This window comes from Phaseolus vulgaris, unplaced genomic scaffold (genome assembly GCF_000499845.2).
Source record: "Phaseolus vulgaris cultivar G19833 unplaced genomic scaffold, P. vulgaris v2.0 scaffold_142, whole genome shotgun sequence".
In the NCBI taxonomy this organism is placed as follows: Eukaryota; Viridiplantae; Streptophyta; class Magnoliopsida; order Fabales; family Fabaceae; genus Phaseolus; species Phaseolus vulgaris.
Window position 1 is genome coordinate 10,001 of NW_027174155.1, and position 20,107 is coordinate 30,107.

The window sequence follows — 20,107 nt, forward strand, 5'->3', positions numbered from 1 at the left end:
GTTGTAGTGAGCGTGATAGTTTAATTGAGTGTACTTATTACATCATTTTCATTCTTTAAAGCAATAGAAATTGTTGGTTGCATCTCATAAAGGTCACCCAGTTTTGCCGTGTCTTAACACAGAATTGACCATGCTTCACTCTACACCACCCTCTTCAAACAACACCAAAACATCAATAATGGTACAACCGTTGAGGACATTCTTCCTTTTTCTTCACAAACTTGTTAAATTCTGCATTGATTAATTTTCATGCCACATGATTCTAATGCACGTGCACCCTTCTTATTGCCATGCTAAAACCATAGACAACTACATGAACACACTTAATATGTAGATCATATTTTGGGTATGATATTTATGGTTGAGGTCCCCACTGCAAAGTCACTATGCCATGCCAGCGATTAGCTTAGGTGTTGGAACATTAGAAGAGCAATGTTCCAAACTGATACAACATTTTATCATGCTTCTAAATTTCTCCAAACTGATACCACTTTGGGAAAATTCAAACATGTTTCCATTTCATTGCTAACTCTATCCTTCTATTTCCCCATCTCTCACTCAACTAGTTTCTCCTGTTTTCATCTTTTCTCATCTTTTTCAATATAAAAATATTAGTCTCTCTACCCCAACCTCATTTCGTGAGTACAAGTTCTCTCTCTTAGAAGGAGATCCTCCAAAACACAAATTCTCTGTGACCATTATCTGAAAGATGAAACGCATGGACATCTTCTGTGCATCTCAAGCCTCCACAGCCATATGTCTCAGCATGGATCAAGCCTCATGCTCCTCTTCTTCCAACACCATTCTGCTCGGAGGCCGAGTCATTGACCGCCACAACCCCATTATCATGACTCAAGAAGGAGCACTTCCAAATCTCTCACTGCCCCATGTTCCTCCTCTCACTCACCCATCAACCCCAAGCCTTACCATGAGCTCCACAAGCCCAAGAAAAACTCTTCTTCCAAAACTGCAGCAAAGGGTCTTGAAAATCACAGGAAGAAGAACACATCACAGAATATCACTGAACATGTCACCAACACTTCTAAACCAATTGACAGCATTGTGGGTAGGAGTTTGCTTAAGCCAACTTCTGATTTAATCACTCCTCATGGTTCAACTAGATCTTTGCTCGGTGGCTCCTCCTTATTAGATGCTTCTTTGGTTAATACCAAAACTTCTCAACTCGGTCATCAAGAGGAACCATTTTCTGCTTCTAAACATTCCAGCTCTTCTCATCCAAACTCCTGTTCCTCAGACCAGGTTAGTTTTTCTGTCTCTGTCTTTGCCTTAGGACTATGAACATCCCTCCCTCACACTTCTAGCAGATATTAGTGCATCAAATGGGTTTATAGGAAAAAAAAACTACTTTATATAATGGTATGGCTCATGTGAAATTAAATATTTGATTTGAAACAAGAGTTTAGTAAGTTGAATGAGTTTCCAGAACTATTACTTAGCAAGTAGCATGTTTAGAAACTTGCTTGTGAAATAATTACTAGGACTGCTTTATGCAGTAAGTTGAGGAAACTTCGCAAATGAACTTAAATATTTCAACAATTGGTTTGAAAAATTTGTTCTTAGCAGGTTGTGGTGTTGAGGGTATCTTTGCATTGCAAAGGATGTGAAGGGAAAGTGAGGAAACACCTCTCCAGAATGCAAGGTGAGTAACCTTATACCTCTAGTATGAAAGTGAAACTGTTTTGTTACAGATAAACTTTGAAAGCCATTTCCTTAATTAGGGGATCTTAAAATTGTTGATTCAGGAGTTAGTTCCTTCAACATAGATTTTGCTGCAAAGAAGGTGACTGTTGTTGGGGATGTGACTCCATCGAGTGTCTTGGCTAGCATATCAAAGGTGAAGAGTGCACAATTATGGCCACCAGCAACTGCATCAGCAGTGGGATCAGCCACTGTTGAAGCAAAGAAATAAATTTATCTAAGAGGAAAGTAGAATATGTAAATGCAAATGTTAGCAAGAATAACTATAGGAGTAGTAGAAGAGAAGGTAGAATTGTGGAGAAAAAATATGAAGTTGGCAATTTTTTTAATTATGAAATTAACAATGTCTAAATTTTGGAGTTGGGATTTTTTTATGATATATAAAATTTGAAGTGTGAGTTGGGAAGTTCACATGTCAGTAGATACCGATTTTATTGTTCCCAGGTTAACTATTTGGATTTTTTATGCATGCCAATTATGGCTACTATAATTTTTTTTTAAATTCTTTTAAATAATGTGTGGATGGAAGATTATGAATATCTTTTAAGGGGTCGCAACAGGAAAAAAAAAAGTAATCTAATAAGTGGTGTTTCTTTTGAAATGGTAATGGATATTTTTTATTTATTTTCATTTAAGTGTAATTTGTTACATGAATATGCTAATTTTAGAAAAAAAAGTGTATTTTTCATGCAATGTCAATGTAGAGATTTCTGTATCGTTAATCAATTAAAAATGATCTATATATGATTTTAAAGTAATTATTATAGAAGTAATAATATATGAATGGATGATAATTATAACAATATACTAGAAGATTTTCTTTTTTTACTACACATTTTTTTATTTTTACTTTACCTTTAATTATATTTTAAAATTAAGCCTATAATTTATAACTATGTATAATGGAAATTTTCCATTTTAGTGTATACATTTCATACTCCTATTTTATCCTTAATTATATTTTAAAGTTATAAATATTATAATATTTATAACAATATATAAAGAGATTTTTCATCTTAGTAAACACAATTTATATTCTTATTTGATCATTAATTATATTTTAAAATAAAAAAAATATAAAAAATCTATAATAATTATAAAGGAGAAACACATATAACACTACAAGAAAAACATAAAAACCAATTTTAGAAGAAAAAAATTAGTTGCTATAGTAACTAAATTAGAGACCATTTTAGAAAATAAATTTTTTGGTTTCTAAATTAGTTTCAATTATTGTTAAATTAGTATCTAATTAGCAACCAATGTTTTAACTACCAAATATTTAATTTCTAAATTTGGTAACAAAAACATTGGTTGCTAATTAGATACCAATTTAACAATAATTGAAACTAATTTAGAAACCAAAAATTTTAGTTTATAAGATGTTCTCTAATTTAGTCACTATAGCAACTAATTATTTTTTGTCACTAAAAAATAGTTTTTATTTCATGATTTTCTTGTAGTGTAATATTTCTATTTTATTTTTAATTATATTTTAAAATTAAAAAATATTCAAATACTAAAAGTGACTAATGTGTATTCACTATTTCTTGTTGTAATAGATAAAATAGAAGGGTTGATATGTAAAAGAAACATTTTTATGGGTTAAAATCATTATTTTAGTTGAGTTGTCATAAGAAAAGAGTGTGAAAGGATGAAATCGATTGTGAGTGTGGGTTATATAAGACCCCTCGTGTATGTCGTTGGAAGAATATATAGAATTGTGATTTTTTTTTTGTTCTTCTTCAGCTTTCATTATTGAGAGTGAATGAATGTGTTACAAATAATTGATTTTGTCCTTAATAATTTGGTATCAGAGTCTGATACGATGGTGACAACAAAATAACTCAAGAGACACATGAACACCATGGAGAAGACGATGGCAGATTCGAAAAAATTAACACAAAAGACCTTGGAAGGATTGTAGAAATCGATCCATGGATTAACAACCCTGAATGTTTGGTCGAAAATCACATTGGTGAATGAATCATACAACGAGGAACCAAAAAATTTCTCTTTGGTTCTTCATAGAACCCAACTACAATTTCCATCTTTTGATGACACCCATTTTCATGAATGTGTAAAAGTATGACAATTATTTGAGCTCGGAGACACATCGATAAACCAAAAAAGTCATTTACTTGTATCCATGGATGAGAAGGCATTCTCATGGCAACACCATTAAATTCAAAACACCAAATTTTCATAAAAATGGATTTAGATCTTGTCAGATGTTTAAAATAGGTCTGATGGAGCATTTGATGATCCAGTTTTATAACTCACAAGATTTAAACAATATGGTTCCTTAATCGAATATCTAGACAATTTTGATAATCTTTTGGTTCGTGCAATGTTCTCCAAGGAGATAAAATTAAGTTTTTTTCGTCTCAGGATTGTTGAAGCTGGAGGAAGCTTCTTCCCTACCAAGGCTTGATGTGTGTTTGATGAAGAAAATGGCTTGAGTGCTTTGAAGATTGTAATAGGTTTTTAGATTCATTTGTAATTAGGCTTGTAAGTGTGTATGATTGCCTTTTGCTGTGTAACCTATCCTAGATGCCTAACCAAGTCTAGATAAGCACATGATGTGGTCAAATGGTTTTTGAAAAGCCTGAAATGTTTTTAACAGTTTTAAAACAGTACACATCTTTTTATGGAGATCTGTTTCTTCTGTTAAAAAGGCTTTCGTTAAATAGTTTTTGAAAAGCCTTTTGAAATGTTTTTAACAGTTTTAAAACAGTACACAAATAAATCTGTTTTATGGAGAAAGAATCTGTTTATTTCTTCTCTGTTAAAAAGGCTTTCGTTAAATAGTTTTTGAAAAGCCTTTTAACATAGAAGAAATAAACAGATTCTTTCTCCATAAAACAGATTTATTTGTGTACTGTTTTAAAACTATTAAAAACATTTTAAAAAGCTTTTCAAAAACTATTTAACGAAAGCCTTTTTAACAGAGAAGAAATAAACAGATTCTTTCTCCATAAAACAGATTTATTTGTGTACTGTTTTAAAACTGTTAAAAACATTTCAAAAGGCTTTTCAAAAACTATTTAACGAAAGCCTTTTTAACAGAGAAGAAATAAACAGATTCTTTCTCCATAAAACAGATTTATTTGTGTACTGTTTTAAAACTGTTAAAAACATTTCAAAAGGCTTTTCAAAAACTATTTAACGAAAGCCTTTTTAACAGAGAAGAAATAAACAGATTTTTTCTCCATAAAACAGATTTATTTGTGTACTGTTTTAAAACTGTTAAAAACATTTCAAAAGGCTTTTCAAAAACCATTTGACCACATCATGTGCTTGATCTAGACTTGGTTAGGCATCTAGGATAGGTTACACAGCAAAAGGCAATCATACACACTTACAAGCCTAATTACAAATGAATCTAAAAACCTATTACAATCTTCAAAGCACTCAAGCCATTTTCTTCATCAAACACACATCAAGCCTTGGTAGGGAAGAAGCTTCCTCCAGCTTCAACAATCCTGAGACGAAAAAAACTTAATTTTATCTCCTTGGAGAACATTGCACGAACCAAAAGATTATCAAAATTGTCTAGATATTCGATTAAGGAACCATATTGTTTAAATCTTGTGAGTTATAAAACTGGATCATCAAATGCTCCATCAGACCTATTTTAAACATCTGACAAGATCTAAATCCATTTTTATGAAAATTTGGTGTTTTGAATTTAATGGTGTTGCCATGAGAATGCCTTCTCATCCATGGATACAAGTAAATGACTTTTTTGGTTTATCGATGTGTCTCCGAGCTCAAATAATTGTCATACTTTTACACATTCATGAAAATGGGTGTCATCAAAAGATGGAAATTGTAGTTGGGTTCTATGAAGAACCAAAGAGAAATTTTTTGGTTCCTCGTTGTATGATTCATTCACCAATGTGATTTTCGACCAAACATTCAGGGTTGTTAATCCATGGATCGATTTCTACAATCCTTCCAAGGTCTTTTGTGTTAATTTTTTCGAATCTGCCATCGTCTTCTCCATGGTGTTCATGTGTCTCTTGAGTTATTTTGTTGTCACCATCGTATCAGACTCTGATACCAAATTATTAAGGACAAAATCAATTATTTGTAACACATTCATTCACTCTCAATAATGAAAGCTGAAGAAGAACAAAAAAAAAATCACAATTCTATATATTCTTCAACGACATACACGAGGGGTCTTATATAACCCACACTCACAATCGATTTCATCCTTTCACACTCTTTTCTTATGACAACTCAACTAAAATAATGATTTTAACCCATAAAAATGTTTCTTTTACATATCAACCCTTCTATTTTTATCTATTACAACAAGAAATAGTGAATACACATTAGTCACTTTTAGTATTTGAATATTTTTTAATTTTAAAATATAATTAAAAATAAAATAGAAATATTACACTACAAGAAAATCATGAAATAAAAACTATTTTTTAGTGACAAAAAATAATTAGTTGCTATAGTGACTAAATTAGAGAACATCTTATAAACTAAAATTTTTGGTTTCTAAATTAGTTTCAATTATTGTTAAATTGGTATCTAATTAGCAACCAATGTTTTTGTTACCAAATTTAGAAATTAAATATTTGGTAGTTAAAACATTGGTTGCTAATTAGATACTAATTTAACAATAATTGAAACTAATTTAGAAACCAAAAAATTTATTTTCTAAAATGGTCTCTAATTTAGTTACTATAGCAACTAATTTTTTTTCTTCTAAAATTGGTTTTTATGTTTTTCTTGTAGTGTTATATGTGTTTCTCCTTTATAATTATTATAGATTTTTTATATTTTTTTTATTTTAAAATATAATTAATGATCAAATAAGAATATAAATTGTGTTTACTAAGATGAAAAATCTCTTTATATATTGTTATAAATATTATAATATTTATAACTTTAAAATATAATTAAGGATAAAATAGGAGTATGAAATGTATACACTAAAATGGAAAATTTCCATTATACATAGTTATAAATTATAGGCTTAATTTTAAAATATAATTAAAGGTAAAGTAAAAATAAAAAAATGTGTAGTAAAAAAAGAAAATCTTCTAGTATATTGTTATAATTATCATCCATTCATATATTATTACTTCTATAATAATTACTTTAAAATCATATATAGATCATTTTTAATTGATTAACGATACAGAAATCTCTACATTGACATTGCATGAAAAATACACTTTTTTTTCTAAAATTAGCATATTCATGTAACAAATTACACTTAAATGAAAATAATAAAAATATCCATTTACCATTTCAAAAGAAACTACCACTTATTAGATTACTTTTTTTTTTCCTGTTGCGACCCCTTAAAAGATATTCATAATCTTCCATCCACACATTATTTAAAAGAATTTAAAAAAAAAATTATAGTAGCATAATTGGCATGCATAAAAAATCCAAATAGTTAACCTGGGAACAATAAAATCGTATCTACTGACATGTGAACTTCCCAACTCACACTTCAAATTTTATATATCATAAAAAAATCCCAACTCCAAAATTTAGACATTGTTAATTTCATAATTAAAAAAATTGCCAACTTCATATTTTTCTCCACAATTCTACCTTCTCTTCTACTACTCCTATAGTTATTCTTGCTAACATTTGCATTTACATATTCTACTTTCCTCTTAGATAAATTTATTTCTTTGCTTCAACAGTGGCTGATCCCACTGCTGATGCAGTTGCTGGTGGCCATAATTGTGCACTCTTCACCTTTGATATGCTAGCCAAGACACTCGATGGAGTCACATCCCCAACAACAGTCACCTTCTTTGCAGCAAAATCTATGTTGAAGGAACTAACTCCTGAATCAACAATTTTAAGATCCCCTAATTAAGGAAATGGCTTTCAAAGTTTATCTGTAACAAAACAGTTTCACTTTCATACTAGAGGTATAAGGTTACTCACCTTGCATTCTGGAGAGGTGTTTCCTCACTTTCCCTTCACATCCTTTGCAATGCAAAGATACCCTCAACACCACAACCTGCTAAGAACAAATTTTTCAAACCAATTGTTGAAATATTTAAGTTCATTTGCGAAGTTTCCTCAACTTACTGCATAAAGCAGTCCTAGTAATTATTTCACAAGCAAGTTTCTAAACATGCTACTTGCTAAGTAATAGTTCTGGAAACTCATTCAACTTACTAAACTCTTGTTTCAAATCAAATATTTAATTTCACATGAGCCATACCATTATATAAAGTAGTTTTTTTTTTCCTATAAACCCATTTGATGCACTAATATCTGCTAGAAGTGTGAGGGAGGGATGTTCATAGTCCTAAGGCAAAGACAGAGACAGAAAACTAACCTGGTCTGAGGAACAGGAGTTTTGATGAGAAGAGCTGGAATGTTTAGAAGCAGAAATGGTTTCCTCTTGATGACCGAGTTGAGAAGTTTTGGTATTAACCAAAGAAGCATCTAATAAGGAGGAGCCACCGAGCAAAGATCTAGTTGAACCATGAGGAGTGATTAAATCAGAAGTTGGCTTAAGCAAACTCCTACCCACAATGCTGTCAATTGGTTTAGAAGTGTTGGTGACATGTTCAGTGATATTCTGTGATGTGTTCTTCTTCCTGTGATTTTCAAGACCCTTTGCTGCAGTTTTGGAAGAAGAGTTTTTCTTGGGCTTGTGGAGCTCATGGTAAGGCTTGGGGTTGATGGGTGAGTGAGAGGAGGAACATGGGGCAGTGAGAGATTTGGAAGTGCTCCTTCTTGAGTCATTGATAATGGGGTTGTGGCGGTCAATGACTCGGCCTCCGAGCAGAATGGTGTTGGAAGAAGAGGAGCATGAGGCTTGATCCATGCTGAGACATATGGCTGTGGAGGCTTGAGATGCACAGAAGATGTCCATGCGTTTCATCTTTCAGATAATGGTCACAGAGAATTTGTGGTTTGGAGGATCTCCTTCTAAGAGAGAGAACTTGTACTCACGAAATGAGGTTGGGGTAGAGAGACTAATATTTTTATATTGAAAAAGATGAGAAAAGATGAAAACAGGAGAAACTAGTTGAGTGAGAGATGGGGAAATAGAAGGATAGAGTTAGCAATGAAATGGAAACATGTTTGAATTTTCCCAAAGTGGTATCAGTTTGGAGAAATTTAGAAGCATGATAAAATGTTGTATCAGTTTGGAACATTGCTCTTTCTAATGTTCCAACACCTAAGCTAATCGCTGGCATGGCATAGTGACTTTGCAGTGGGGACCTCAACCATAAATATCATACCCAAAATATGATCTACATATTAAGTGTGTTCATGTAGTTGTCTATGGTTTTAGCATGGCAATAAGAAGGGTGCACGTGCATTAGAATCATGTGGCATGAAAATTAATCAATGCAGAATTTAACAAGTTTGTGAAGAAAAAGGAAGAATGTCCTCAACGGTTGTACCATTATTGATGTTTTGGTGTTGTTTGAAGAGGGTGGTGTAGAGTGAAGCATGGTCAATTCTGTGTTAAGACACGGCAAAACTGGGTGACCTTTATGAGATGCAACCAACAATTTCTATTGCTTTAAAGAATGAAAATGATGTAATAAGTACACTCAATTAAACTATCACGCTCACTACAACCCTTGTTTCATATTTTTGTTACTTTTAATAACGTTATAATAAAGACACTAACATTACAACTGTAAAAATTGTTTTATCTTTTTTACATGAGTTCATGTGTTAATAAAAAAATAGTTTTTTTTCAATTATAATATAATTCAGGATTCTCAATATATTAACACTTTTTCTTTTTTATCTACAAAAGAATTATAACACTTTTTAAAAGATAATGTTCAATTGTAGTTAATGAAAATTTAACTCTTAAAACTTTTTTTATAGTTTGTACTGTGTGTGTGTGTATATATATATATATATATATATATATATATATATATATATATATATATATATATATCATCAGGATCTCCAATGTTAATTTTTTAATCTATAGTCACAACTATACTTTATTTTATAAATGTACTTCTTGGTAAAGAAGAATCAAATCTAATGTGATGCTCTTCAACAAGTTCCTTGTGAGTGTTGAGATTCTCAATTAATTACACAGTGGAAGATACGTGTACTGATGTTTATTTTTATATCATTTTTCAGAGGTGCCTAAATTGTAGTGAGTTTACTGTTACATAACACTTTTTTAATGTATTTGTTTCAAATTCAAATTTATGGTTTTAGATTTTAAATCCAATTTAATTAATTGGAATGATATGGAATATGGATTGACTGTTTTTTTATTCTAGAAATATGAAGTAAATGTTCACCTTAGAAATAGTTAAAGACAGTTTTATGTTAACTTTACTTAGAGATATTTTTTATTCAATTTGAAATGTTTTTTAAGACGATGAGAATATTATTGGGTTATTTGGATTGAAATGTTGTGAACTAGATTTTAATTATGATTTTATTGACTCAACTTTTATATCGTCTAGCTTATAAACAAGTCAATAAATATAACTAATTTAAGGAACATAAAAGTATTACCAGATCTAACAAATAAAAAATAAATAAATCATTATATATTATGGAAAAACACTTACAATATAATTAAGTAGTAAGAAAAGGTATTAAAAAAATAAAGGAAAAACTTCAATCACAATAATCCAACACTTGTATTATTGTACCATCTGGTGATAAGCAATTATATACAATCATTGAAGCTACCAAAATCAACAATTTAATTTTAGAAACATATAACAAAAATTGTGTTGGAGATACTTACAACATTTGGTGAAAAAAAAAATGTTGGCACAAATAACAATAGCATTGGGGTTTAAATAGTTAGGAAGGTTGGTGAGATGAAAACAGAGCAACGGCTAGAAATCTGCAGCAGTTCATGTGATAAGTTGATAGAATCAACAATTTATGGTTTCTGGACAAATTATTGGCAACAACAACTGCACTATGCCTGCTCGACTCAGACTACCAGGGCCCACATTCTATCCAATCTATCATCTACTGCACTCCAAAATATTTTAACCAAACTTTTTCATCTAATATTTTCTTTATTTTCACAACTAAATTTTATCTACTTTTCAAATAAATTATTATTTTAGAAACTGCTTATTTTAAGAAGGGTCAAAGTTAAAACAAAATTGATGATAACAAGATTAATTTGATTCAATTTCTATTATTTTCTCTTTTATCAATTCATTAAGTTTTCTTGATTTATATGATAAAAAAGTAGGAGTGATCACAATTATTTTTGGGGAAACAGACTATATGGCCAACATTTAATGGAATTTTTTAAAAGAAACTTTGTTCAAAATAAAATAAAAAGTATGAAACAGAGCTGGCTCATCTTAAATTATTAAAATAATTTAGTTTGTCGATGTAACAACATAAAGTAAACTAAATGAAAAGACTGATAAATTTTTCTATTATAAAAAAATAAAAATTGATTGGCATGCAGTGTACCAACGGTCATGATTGGTTTGGTTTAATTAGTTAATTTAACATTACTCCAATGTTATCCCAAGGATACGTAAGTGCAGATGTTGATATTTGTGTTTAAAAAGTTCTAAATGTAATAACATAAAAAAAAACGAAGATAAAATAAGAAGCCACATACCCGTATTCATCTCGTTCTCTCTCATTCTCTCTCCCTCTTTTCTCTCTTCTCAATTTCTCTCCCATACTTCATTTATTCAAAAATTTGGTTACGCCATGGTGTAGCTGAGGAATTAGGGTACATTTCTACCCGATCAGATTTTCAAACATAGTAAGTTCATTTTTGCTCTAAATATCATTTGTTCTCTGTTTTTTCTTAGGATTTAGTCATCAATCTTGGTGGGGTCAGTTGAGAAGATTAATCCTCTCAACTTATTCTACTATATACTGAATTTTTGTTCTGTTTGGATAATTTGCATTAGGCCTATAAATCTTTAAGCTTATCCAGACTGTGGAGAATAAAATTCTAGAAGTTGCTTGGAAAGCAAGCAATTAAGGTAAGGGAAGCTAAATTTAATTTTTAATAGCACCCTAGGATAGAAGATCTGAATGCGGAAGGGACGTGGTCCCAATATTCAATTTCTCTTGCAGGGATGTTGTTTGTTTATATATTATTTAAATTTGTAAAAATATTAGATTTTGATGGTTTAATATTTAAGGTGTTTTTTTTTATGTTAATTACGCTTTTGAATATTGTGGATCATGTTTGGAATGATATTGTTTGATGAAATGGTGTGGAATTGAATTCATACATTTGGGATAATGTATGGACTAATGTTTGTTGTGTATTAAGTATTGATGCCAAGATAATGTATGGACTGATGTTTGTTGTGTATTAAGTATTGATGCCTATGTGGTAACAGAGATCTCCGAGCTTCACTGATGATCTAAGTCACATAGACTAAGATATCAGGTGGTGAGAAGCTGATGGGGGAGTTCATGCACACCGTGACATATGAGATGCACGACTTGGGTTATATTGAACTTACCCTGATCCTTTCTGTTGGATTCGCTGGTAATCTTTGGATCAGGTATTAGTCTCTGGTAGGACTTACTTAATACGGGTCTTCCGGAAGATGTTGTTTGTTGAATATTCTGGATGTGTAGATCTATGTGAGATCTATGTGATTGTTTTATTGTTGAGATTTGAAGAAGATTGAATAACTGAGAAATTGATCATGTAATTTGGTTTTCTATTTTGATTTAATTGTGTATATTATAAAATTCTATTTTCACTAGCTTACCCTTGCTTTTCTTGCTGTGTTTGAACTGCGATGACTGTACTATGTACACGAGCAGATGATCTTACAGGTGTCAAAGGGTCTAAAGAGCTTTAGGGTGTTGATTTTGAAACTTATATTGTAAATATTTGTATTTCTATATGTCCTAATCATGTATTAGAAACGTTTTGAAAAACTCTAAGCCTATATAGAAATACGTAGAACTTATATTGTAATAGTTAGACGTTATTTTCTGAGGTGTTACATTAAATGGTATCAGAGCGGTTCATCCTTAGGATGACTTGAGGGTAGTGGGTTTATTGTGTTTCTCCTGCGTGTAGATTTTTGTTTAAGTCTAGCTTTAAGACTTAATTAAAAGTTTCTAATAGGATGTTTAACAAAGTTGTTGTTTGAAATCTTTTTTGTGTTTGAGTCAAACTGGTTGTTATAAATAAAGATGAAAGTATTAAGGACAAAAAGAATCTTGATAAAGTGGTGAGGGTGCACACTCATGACTAAATCAAGATGATTTTCTATCTTAATTCTAAAATTATAGTATACTTTTTTTATATATTTTGGGATGGTTATTTCTATATTATATGAAGTTGATATTGAACACAAGTTTATTTTAAGAAATAAATTTAATTAGTGTAAGTGTTTGGTTGTAAGTTTTAAAGTAGTATTTTCAGCACATAGTTTTACACCAACAATTTGTTTTAGTGTAGTATTTTTTTTTATATATATAAGGTAGGTGGTTGTTATTACCGATGAACTCAAATTCTAAGTGAGTTTGAGATGTCTGTCTTTGGAGGACCTAGATATAATCTTTTGGGATGAATTGACTTTATGCCGATCACTTTCATTTTAATTATGATGAATAGAAACATCACATCTTCAAACTAAGAGAATATGGAATGAGTAGTTGCACAACGAGTATGGAATGTGTCATGAATTAGGGCAACTTGTTTCATAATGCAACTTCAAATAGAGATAAATAATACCGGTTAAATAAGTAGTACTTTGACATAGTGGAGTTTTATACACAGTTTTCCATAATAAGTGTCAAGTTTGTCTTCAAAGATAAAAGTGGAATTTTCTTTGGTCTGGTGCTTGAGCAAAGTTGGCGTTAATGACACATTATAAAATGTCTTCATCTAAGTAGTAAAGTTAAAAAAAAAAATGGAGAAAATAGATTGTTGGGTCGAGTATGCTACCATGAGGAATATCAATATTGTTGGTAAAGAAGAAGGATGAGGAATCTAGATTATGTGTGGATTTTTGAAAGATAAACGAGACTAATGAGAGATGATGGTATGATGGATCAAGTTGTATGAAACATAAATATTTTCCAAGTAGACATGAGATTCGGGTATAAAAAAAAATTAAGTAAAAAGTGAAGATGTGTATAAGACAACCTATATATCCAAATATGACCAGTAAGGACGAGTAATGATATCGTTACAAGGCTAGCATAGAAACAAAAATATTGTAAGAATCTTAATTACTTGTTTGATAAGAAGAGACTAGACATGGGACAAAAGATATTGGTGAAGTTATTAAGGGAGTAAGATTTCAAGTTTGTGTATCATCTGGAGAAGGAAAATTTGGTTGAAAATGGCATGAGCAAGGAGATATTTCAAGTGTCAGATGTAATGGTTAAAGACTCAAATTAATGGAAAGTTAAGAACTAAGTGAATTGATAATTTCATTATAGAAGTAAAGGGGGAATTATGAGGTTTATGATAAGTTGTTTATATTTGCAAACAAAAAGTTAAAGAACATAGTCTAGTATAAAAGTTATAAAAAATGATTTAATGTGCATAAAGCAAAACTAAGATAATATTTGAAGAAGTTTTGTGATGGTTCAACATAAAGAAGTGGCTCCATAGGTCCTTGTTTGTTTGACCTATAAAAGATTGAAGTGGAGTATCAAAGACATGAAATAATACTACAACCATTGAAAGTTACTAAGTAGAAATAAAGTTGTGTTGTTATATGTGTGGTTCCTTTTCCACAGACAATGAGAGTACATAATGGAATCTGGATTGTGGTAGACCAAGTAATGAACGATACATAATTCCTTTTGGAGAAGATGGTCAGAGTTTTGAAAGATTATTACTTTTAGTAGAAGTACTATCCTAGGAAAGGAAATGTTGTTGCAGATGATTAAATTCATGAGGAGACATAAGTATCAACACTTAAGATTATATGGTTGGAGTTGAGTGGAAGTTTCAACAATTTAAATTTGGAAGTTGTAGTACATTTGTTATAAGTAATGATTTTCTAGAAAAAAAAGGCGAGAGTAAGGAAATTGGTGAAATTGAATTTGAAGATTATTCTAAGATTACTATGTATTGATGAAACTAACGAGTTCTTTGTGGGAACCAAATGGTATATTAAGACTCAGAAACAAAATATGTGCACCAAGGATGAAAAAGTTGAAGCAGATGAGTTATCTAAGAGTCACGAAAGCAAGTTCAGTGACATCTAAGTATGATCCAAGGGTATCGAGATTTCAGGAAGTTTATTTGGTGACATGGTCCAAAGGAAGATAAAGTCAAGTATGTAGTTACTTATTTATTGTCAAAAAAATCAAAAGGTCGGACAAATAATGACTAGGAAGTATGTTAACATAGTTTGACATTCCCGGGATGGGAGTGAAATAATATTTCCATGAATTTTATCACCTACTTGTCACGTACAATGAAGAAAAACGACTCAGTATGAGTAATATAGGATGGATTAATGAAGACTATGCATGTTCTACCTATGGAAGGGAATAATATGCTTGAGGTAATGCAAATAATTGGGTGAGATAAGAGGTATCGGTTTGAAAAAGTGGTGAATAGGTGGCATTAGTACTGTAACTAATGTTAAGGAAGTTGTTTTTGGCTGGGTTATTCTTATATTTTCATAAGGTTGGGAATGAATCCTTTAGCACATGGTATTGGATGGAGTGAGATGGTGGTAGATCTTACTCTTAGTTCTAAGTAGAGGTCTCTGGTAATTGATGTTGCACGTCCTTATGAATATGAGAATATTATCGCTCGAAATTGAAGAACAAAATGAGCTAATGATGTTGACACCCACATATGACCATTAGAAAGTAAAAGAGGTTCTCTCAATAAATATGGGAAGAATCCATGTTGATTTAGTTATACCTATCTCAAGGTTTTATGGATTCCATTTCTTTGAAATTTGGTGTTGCATGTATTAGTATAAGCTTGGATTGGATAACATGAGTTTTGTTAGAGCTTTGCTTGCAGAGAGATTAGTGTGAGGTGTTTCTATTCATGTTAGAATACAAAAAAGTCATGGATCATTGAGTTAGGTCACATGAAAATCTCTTAGGCATTTTGACAAGAACCTTTTAGTAGAAATATTGCAAAACACTCAAAGGTCAGGAGGTTGACCTAGATCGTCTGTTTAAGATGGAGGAAAAAGACATTGAAGCATTTATTGAGATACACCAGGAGGAAGTTAATCAAGTAAAAAGAAAAAAAAAACTCAACGTATTTTTTTTTCTCCATCACTTCAGTTATCATCAACTGTGACCCAAATTTTGAGAACTATGATTATTTAAGACATCTTCGACCAGGAATACATTTGATGCAGATAAATGAAGAAGACCTTTAAGTTTCTCTATGGGTAATCATGATTTTCTGAGATTTACTTCATTTCTTGGTGAAAGAAGAGGAATCATATCAAAGAAGATGACTCCAAAGTTCATAGATTCTACTGCTTATAAAATTGTTTATCTCTTCCGTTAACCAACATTCATTATGTCTTCTGTACATCGTAACTAAGGAAATATATATAATTGGTCACAATCATCTTCTAGAATTTGATTTAGTTAAATAAAAGATTTGTCTTTTGAGATGAAGTCATTTAAAATTTTGGGTTCTCAAATAAGATAACTTCATAGTAGAAATATCAACATAATCAAAGTATTGGGAAATCTTATATGATGTGATTCCACTTGAAGAATAAAAAAAAGAAGATACGATAATCATATCCTAATTTTTCTTGGTAAGCTAATTTTCGAGGACGGAAATTTTGTTGTTGGGGATAATGTAACAACATAAAGTAAACTAAATGAAAAGATTGATAAATTTCTCTATTATAAAAAAATAAAAATTGATTGGCATGCAATGTACCAACGGTCATGATTGGTTTGGTTTAATTAACTAATTCAGCATTACTCCAATGTTATCCCAAGGATACGTAAGTGCAGATGTTGATATTTGTGTTTAAAAAGTTCTAAATGTAATAACATAAAAAAAAACGAAGATAAAATAAGAAGCCACAGACCCTGTATTCATCCCGTTCTCTTTCATTCTCTCTCCCTCTCTCTTCAATTTCTCTCCCCAAGTCCTTCCAGTAACCAGGGAAGGGTTAACCGCTAGACCAGAGAAGTTCTTTGATCATATTATCATTTTTATTTTACTTATTATTATTAACATAATTTATACATATTAATATTATATTAACATTATTATTAATATTATTATTATAATTAATATTATATTCATATTATTAATATTTATTAATATTATTCATATTATTAATATTTATTAATATTATTCATATTATTAATATTTATTAATATTATTCATATTATTAATATTTATTAATATTATTCATATTATTACTATTATTATTATTAATATTATTACTAATATTATTATAAATATTATTATTAATATTATAAATATTATTATTAATATTAGTATAAATATTATTATTAATATTATTATAAATATTATTATTAATATTATTATTAATATTATTATTAATATTATTATAAATATTATTATTAATATTATTATAAATATTATTATTAATATTATTATAAATATTATTATTAATATTATTATAAATATTATTATTAATATTATTATTAATATTATTATAAATATTATTATAAATATTATTATTAATACTATTATAAATATTATTATAAATATTATTATTAATATTATTATAATGAATAGTTTCCGGTGTCTGATTCTTCAAAATTTGATACTGCAAATGTAACCAAAAAATAAATTATGATGATGTATATATGTGATAAGTTAATGTCACTTCACAAACAACTTATTTTTACTTATTGAAATTCATAAAAACAATCTTTAAGAATTGAATAATAATTTCAATTAATGAAGTGCCTTTGACCTAAGTTCAAAGCATATTTAAATATATATACCAGTTTAGGCTAAACTCACTAAAAAATTTAATTATATCTATTTATTAAGAATTGAGAAAATATAAAATATTTTATTGATGTTTTACAATAAACTTTTGACACTTAAAAAAATTAAAAAACTCTATTATTTTGATGAGATTTTAGAATAAATATTTAGAATTTAACGAAGGTTTTAAAATAAACCTTTGGAAATTAACGAAGGTTAAAAAAATCTTTGTTATTTTATGGAGGTTTTAAAATAAACCTTTGTAAATTAACAAAGGTTAAAAAAACCTTCGTTTTTTTGTGGAGGTTTTAAAATAAACCTTTGAAAATTAACGAAGGTTAAAAAAACCTTCGTTATTTTGCGGAGGTTTTAAAATAAACCTTTGGAAATTAATAAAGGTTAAAAAAACCTCTGTTATTTTACTGAGGTTTTAGAATAAACCTTTGGAATTTAGCTAAGGTTAAAAAACTTCCGTTATTTTGTTGAGGTTTTAGAAAAAACCTCCATTAATTAAATCAATTCCTAAGGTTATATTAACCTCCACTAAATAACCTCTATTAAAACCTTTTTTTCTTGTAGTGACACCGTGACATATGAGATGCACGGCTTGGGTTGTATTGAACTTACCCTGATCCTTTCTGTTGGATTCGCTGGTAATCTTTGGATCAGGTGTTAGTCTCTGGTAGGACTTACTTAATACGGGTCTTCCGGAAGACGTTGTTTGTTGAATATTCTGGATGTGTAGATCTATGTGATTGTTTTATTGTTGAGATTTGAAGAAGATTGAATAACTGAGAAATTGATCATGTAATTTGGTTTTCTATTTTGATTTAATTGTGTATATTATAAAATTCTATTTTCACTAGCTTACCCTTGCTTTTCTTGCTGTGTTTGAACTGTGATGACTGTACTATGTACACGAGCAGATGATCTTACAGGTGTCAAAGGGTCTAAAGAGCTTTAGGGTGCTGATTTTGAAACTTATATTGTAAATATTTGTATTTCTATATGTCCTAATCATGTATTAGAAACGTTTTGAAAAACTCTAAGCATGTATAGAAATACGTAGAACTTGTATTGTAATAGTTAGACGTTATTTTCTGGGGTGTTACAGAAGATGGAGTAAAGAGTGAACTGACATGATAAAAAATTTAAAATAATATATATTATTTATTTAAGATAATAGAAAATTACTCTGATGATAAGATAGAAATGATTCTTGCTATGCTGCTGTATGGTGTGATTACATTCTGAAATAAGTAAATAAGTATGAGAAAAAACACAGATAGAAGAAAGAGAGAAAAGAAAAGAAATGCGAGAGAGAAATGAGAGAGAATGTTTAGCGTCACATTTGGTAGTAATTAAGCGTTACATTTTTTTTTCAAATTCTATTAGCTAGGGCGGAATGTTCTTTATGATGTTTATTAAAATTTATGGAGTTATATATGCTTTGGAGGAAGCTCAGGTTTAGGATTATTCATATTTTTTAAAAAAAAATGCGTGTGATGATAAGTTGACTAATTTAGGATTTATTCCCAGAGAATCCTTTCATTGGTATAATAGGTTTCCATCTAGTCTGTTCTTATAATTATTTATTAATAGGTATAGTCCATCTAGGTATTGTTTTTGTTAACATATGAGTTTTGATCTAGTTCTCCATATTTTTGTATTTTTTTTAATAATATTTTTTTTATGTGATGATAAATAATTGTTGTTACTTAATGTGTCAGCCTAGTCTAACATAAAAAAAATTATATATAAAAAAAAACATTTTCGAATTTTAAGTTTAAATTGTGCAATTTAATCCTATATTTATTAAAATAGACAAAAATATTTTAAACAAATCAATGCAGTTTACCAAAAAAATGTTAACACAATTTTTAAATAAAAAATTATCATTCTATATTAATTAAAAAAATAAATTAAACCGAAATTGTCATATATAAGATATGACCAGCACGACTTTTTCATAATATTTTTTAAACTAAACTAGTTAAGACAAATGATGACTTTAATATAAACTTTAAAATGAAAGAAAAATGTTCTTCAACTTACCTATTTATATAAAAAAAAAATCAAATCTACACATTCTAATAAAATCGATGTAAAACTACACCATTTTATAAAATTTCCAAAAGTTGTGAATATAAAAGAAGGATGAACAGTATCATAAAAAATCTCCAATCTATTAAGTAGGATGAGAGTGACCATCGACCTTATTGATTGTTTTTTTTTTCATAAAAACGTAGTATTTTTTAATTAAATTTGCTAGAATGACAAATTTATACCAAATTATAAAAGTGAGTAAATTTTATTCGAGTAGCACAACTTCACTCTTCAGAAAAAATTGAAAAATAACAAAGAAATAGTCACTAGTAAGGACAACTTTTGTTAAGAGAAATCCATAGAAAAAGTTGTGTACCTGACCTTTGTGTATAATTTTTTACACTAAAATAGTTGTTCACTATGCCGACTTCACTTTTATTTTTTTACATTTAT

General features: G+C 29.4%; 1 protein-coding gene and 1 pseudogene across 2 annotated transcripts; one reads left to right on the forward strand and one right to left on the reverse strand.

Moving 5' to 3' along the window:
• Positions 1 to 462: 462 nt before the first annotated feature.
• LOC137817567 (protein SODIUM POTASSIUM ROOT DEFECTIVE 2-like) lies at positions 463 to 2,125 on the forward strand (annotated as a pseudogene).
• A 5,064-nt stretch (positions 2,126 to 7,189) lies between these two features.
• LOC137817566 (protein SODIUM POTASSIUM ROOT DEFECTIVE 2-like) lies at positions 7,190 to 8,953 on the reverse strand. 2 transcript variants are annotated; one of them, XM_068620849.1, is made up of 3 exons: positions 8,054 to 8,953; positions 7,654 to 7,729; positions 7,190 to 7,550 (listed from the first exon to the last, which is right to left on the reverse strand). In XM_068620849.1, exons 1-3 carry the CDS (start codon positions 8,603 to 8,605, stop codon positions 7,384 to 7,386), a joined length of 795 nt encoding a protein of 264 aa, XP_068476950.1. In that variant the 5' UTR covers positions 8,606 to 8,953; the 3' UTR covers positions 7,190 to 7,383. The 2 variants fall into 2 exon arrangements, with proteins under 2 accessions (XP_068476950.1, XP_068476949.1); XM_068620848.1 differs by having other exon boundaries at positions 7,190 to 7,574; positions 8,054 to 8,867.
• Between the last annotated feature and the right edge of the window lie 11,154 nt (positions 8,954 to 20,107).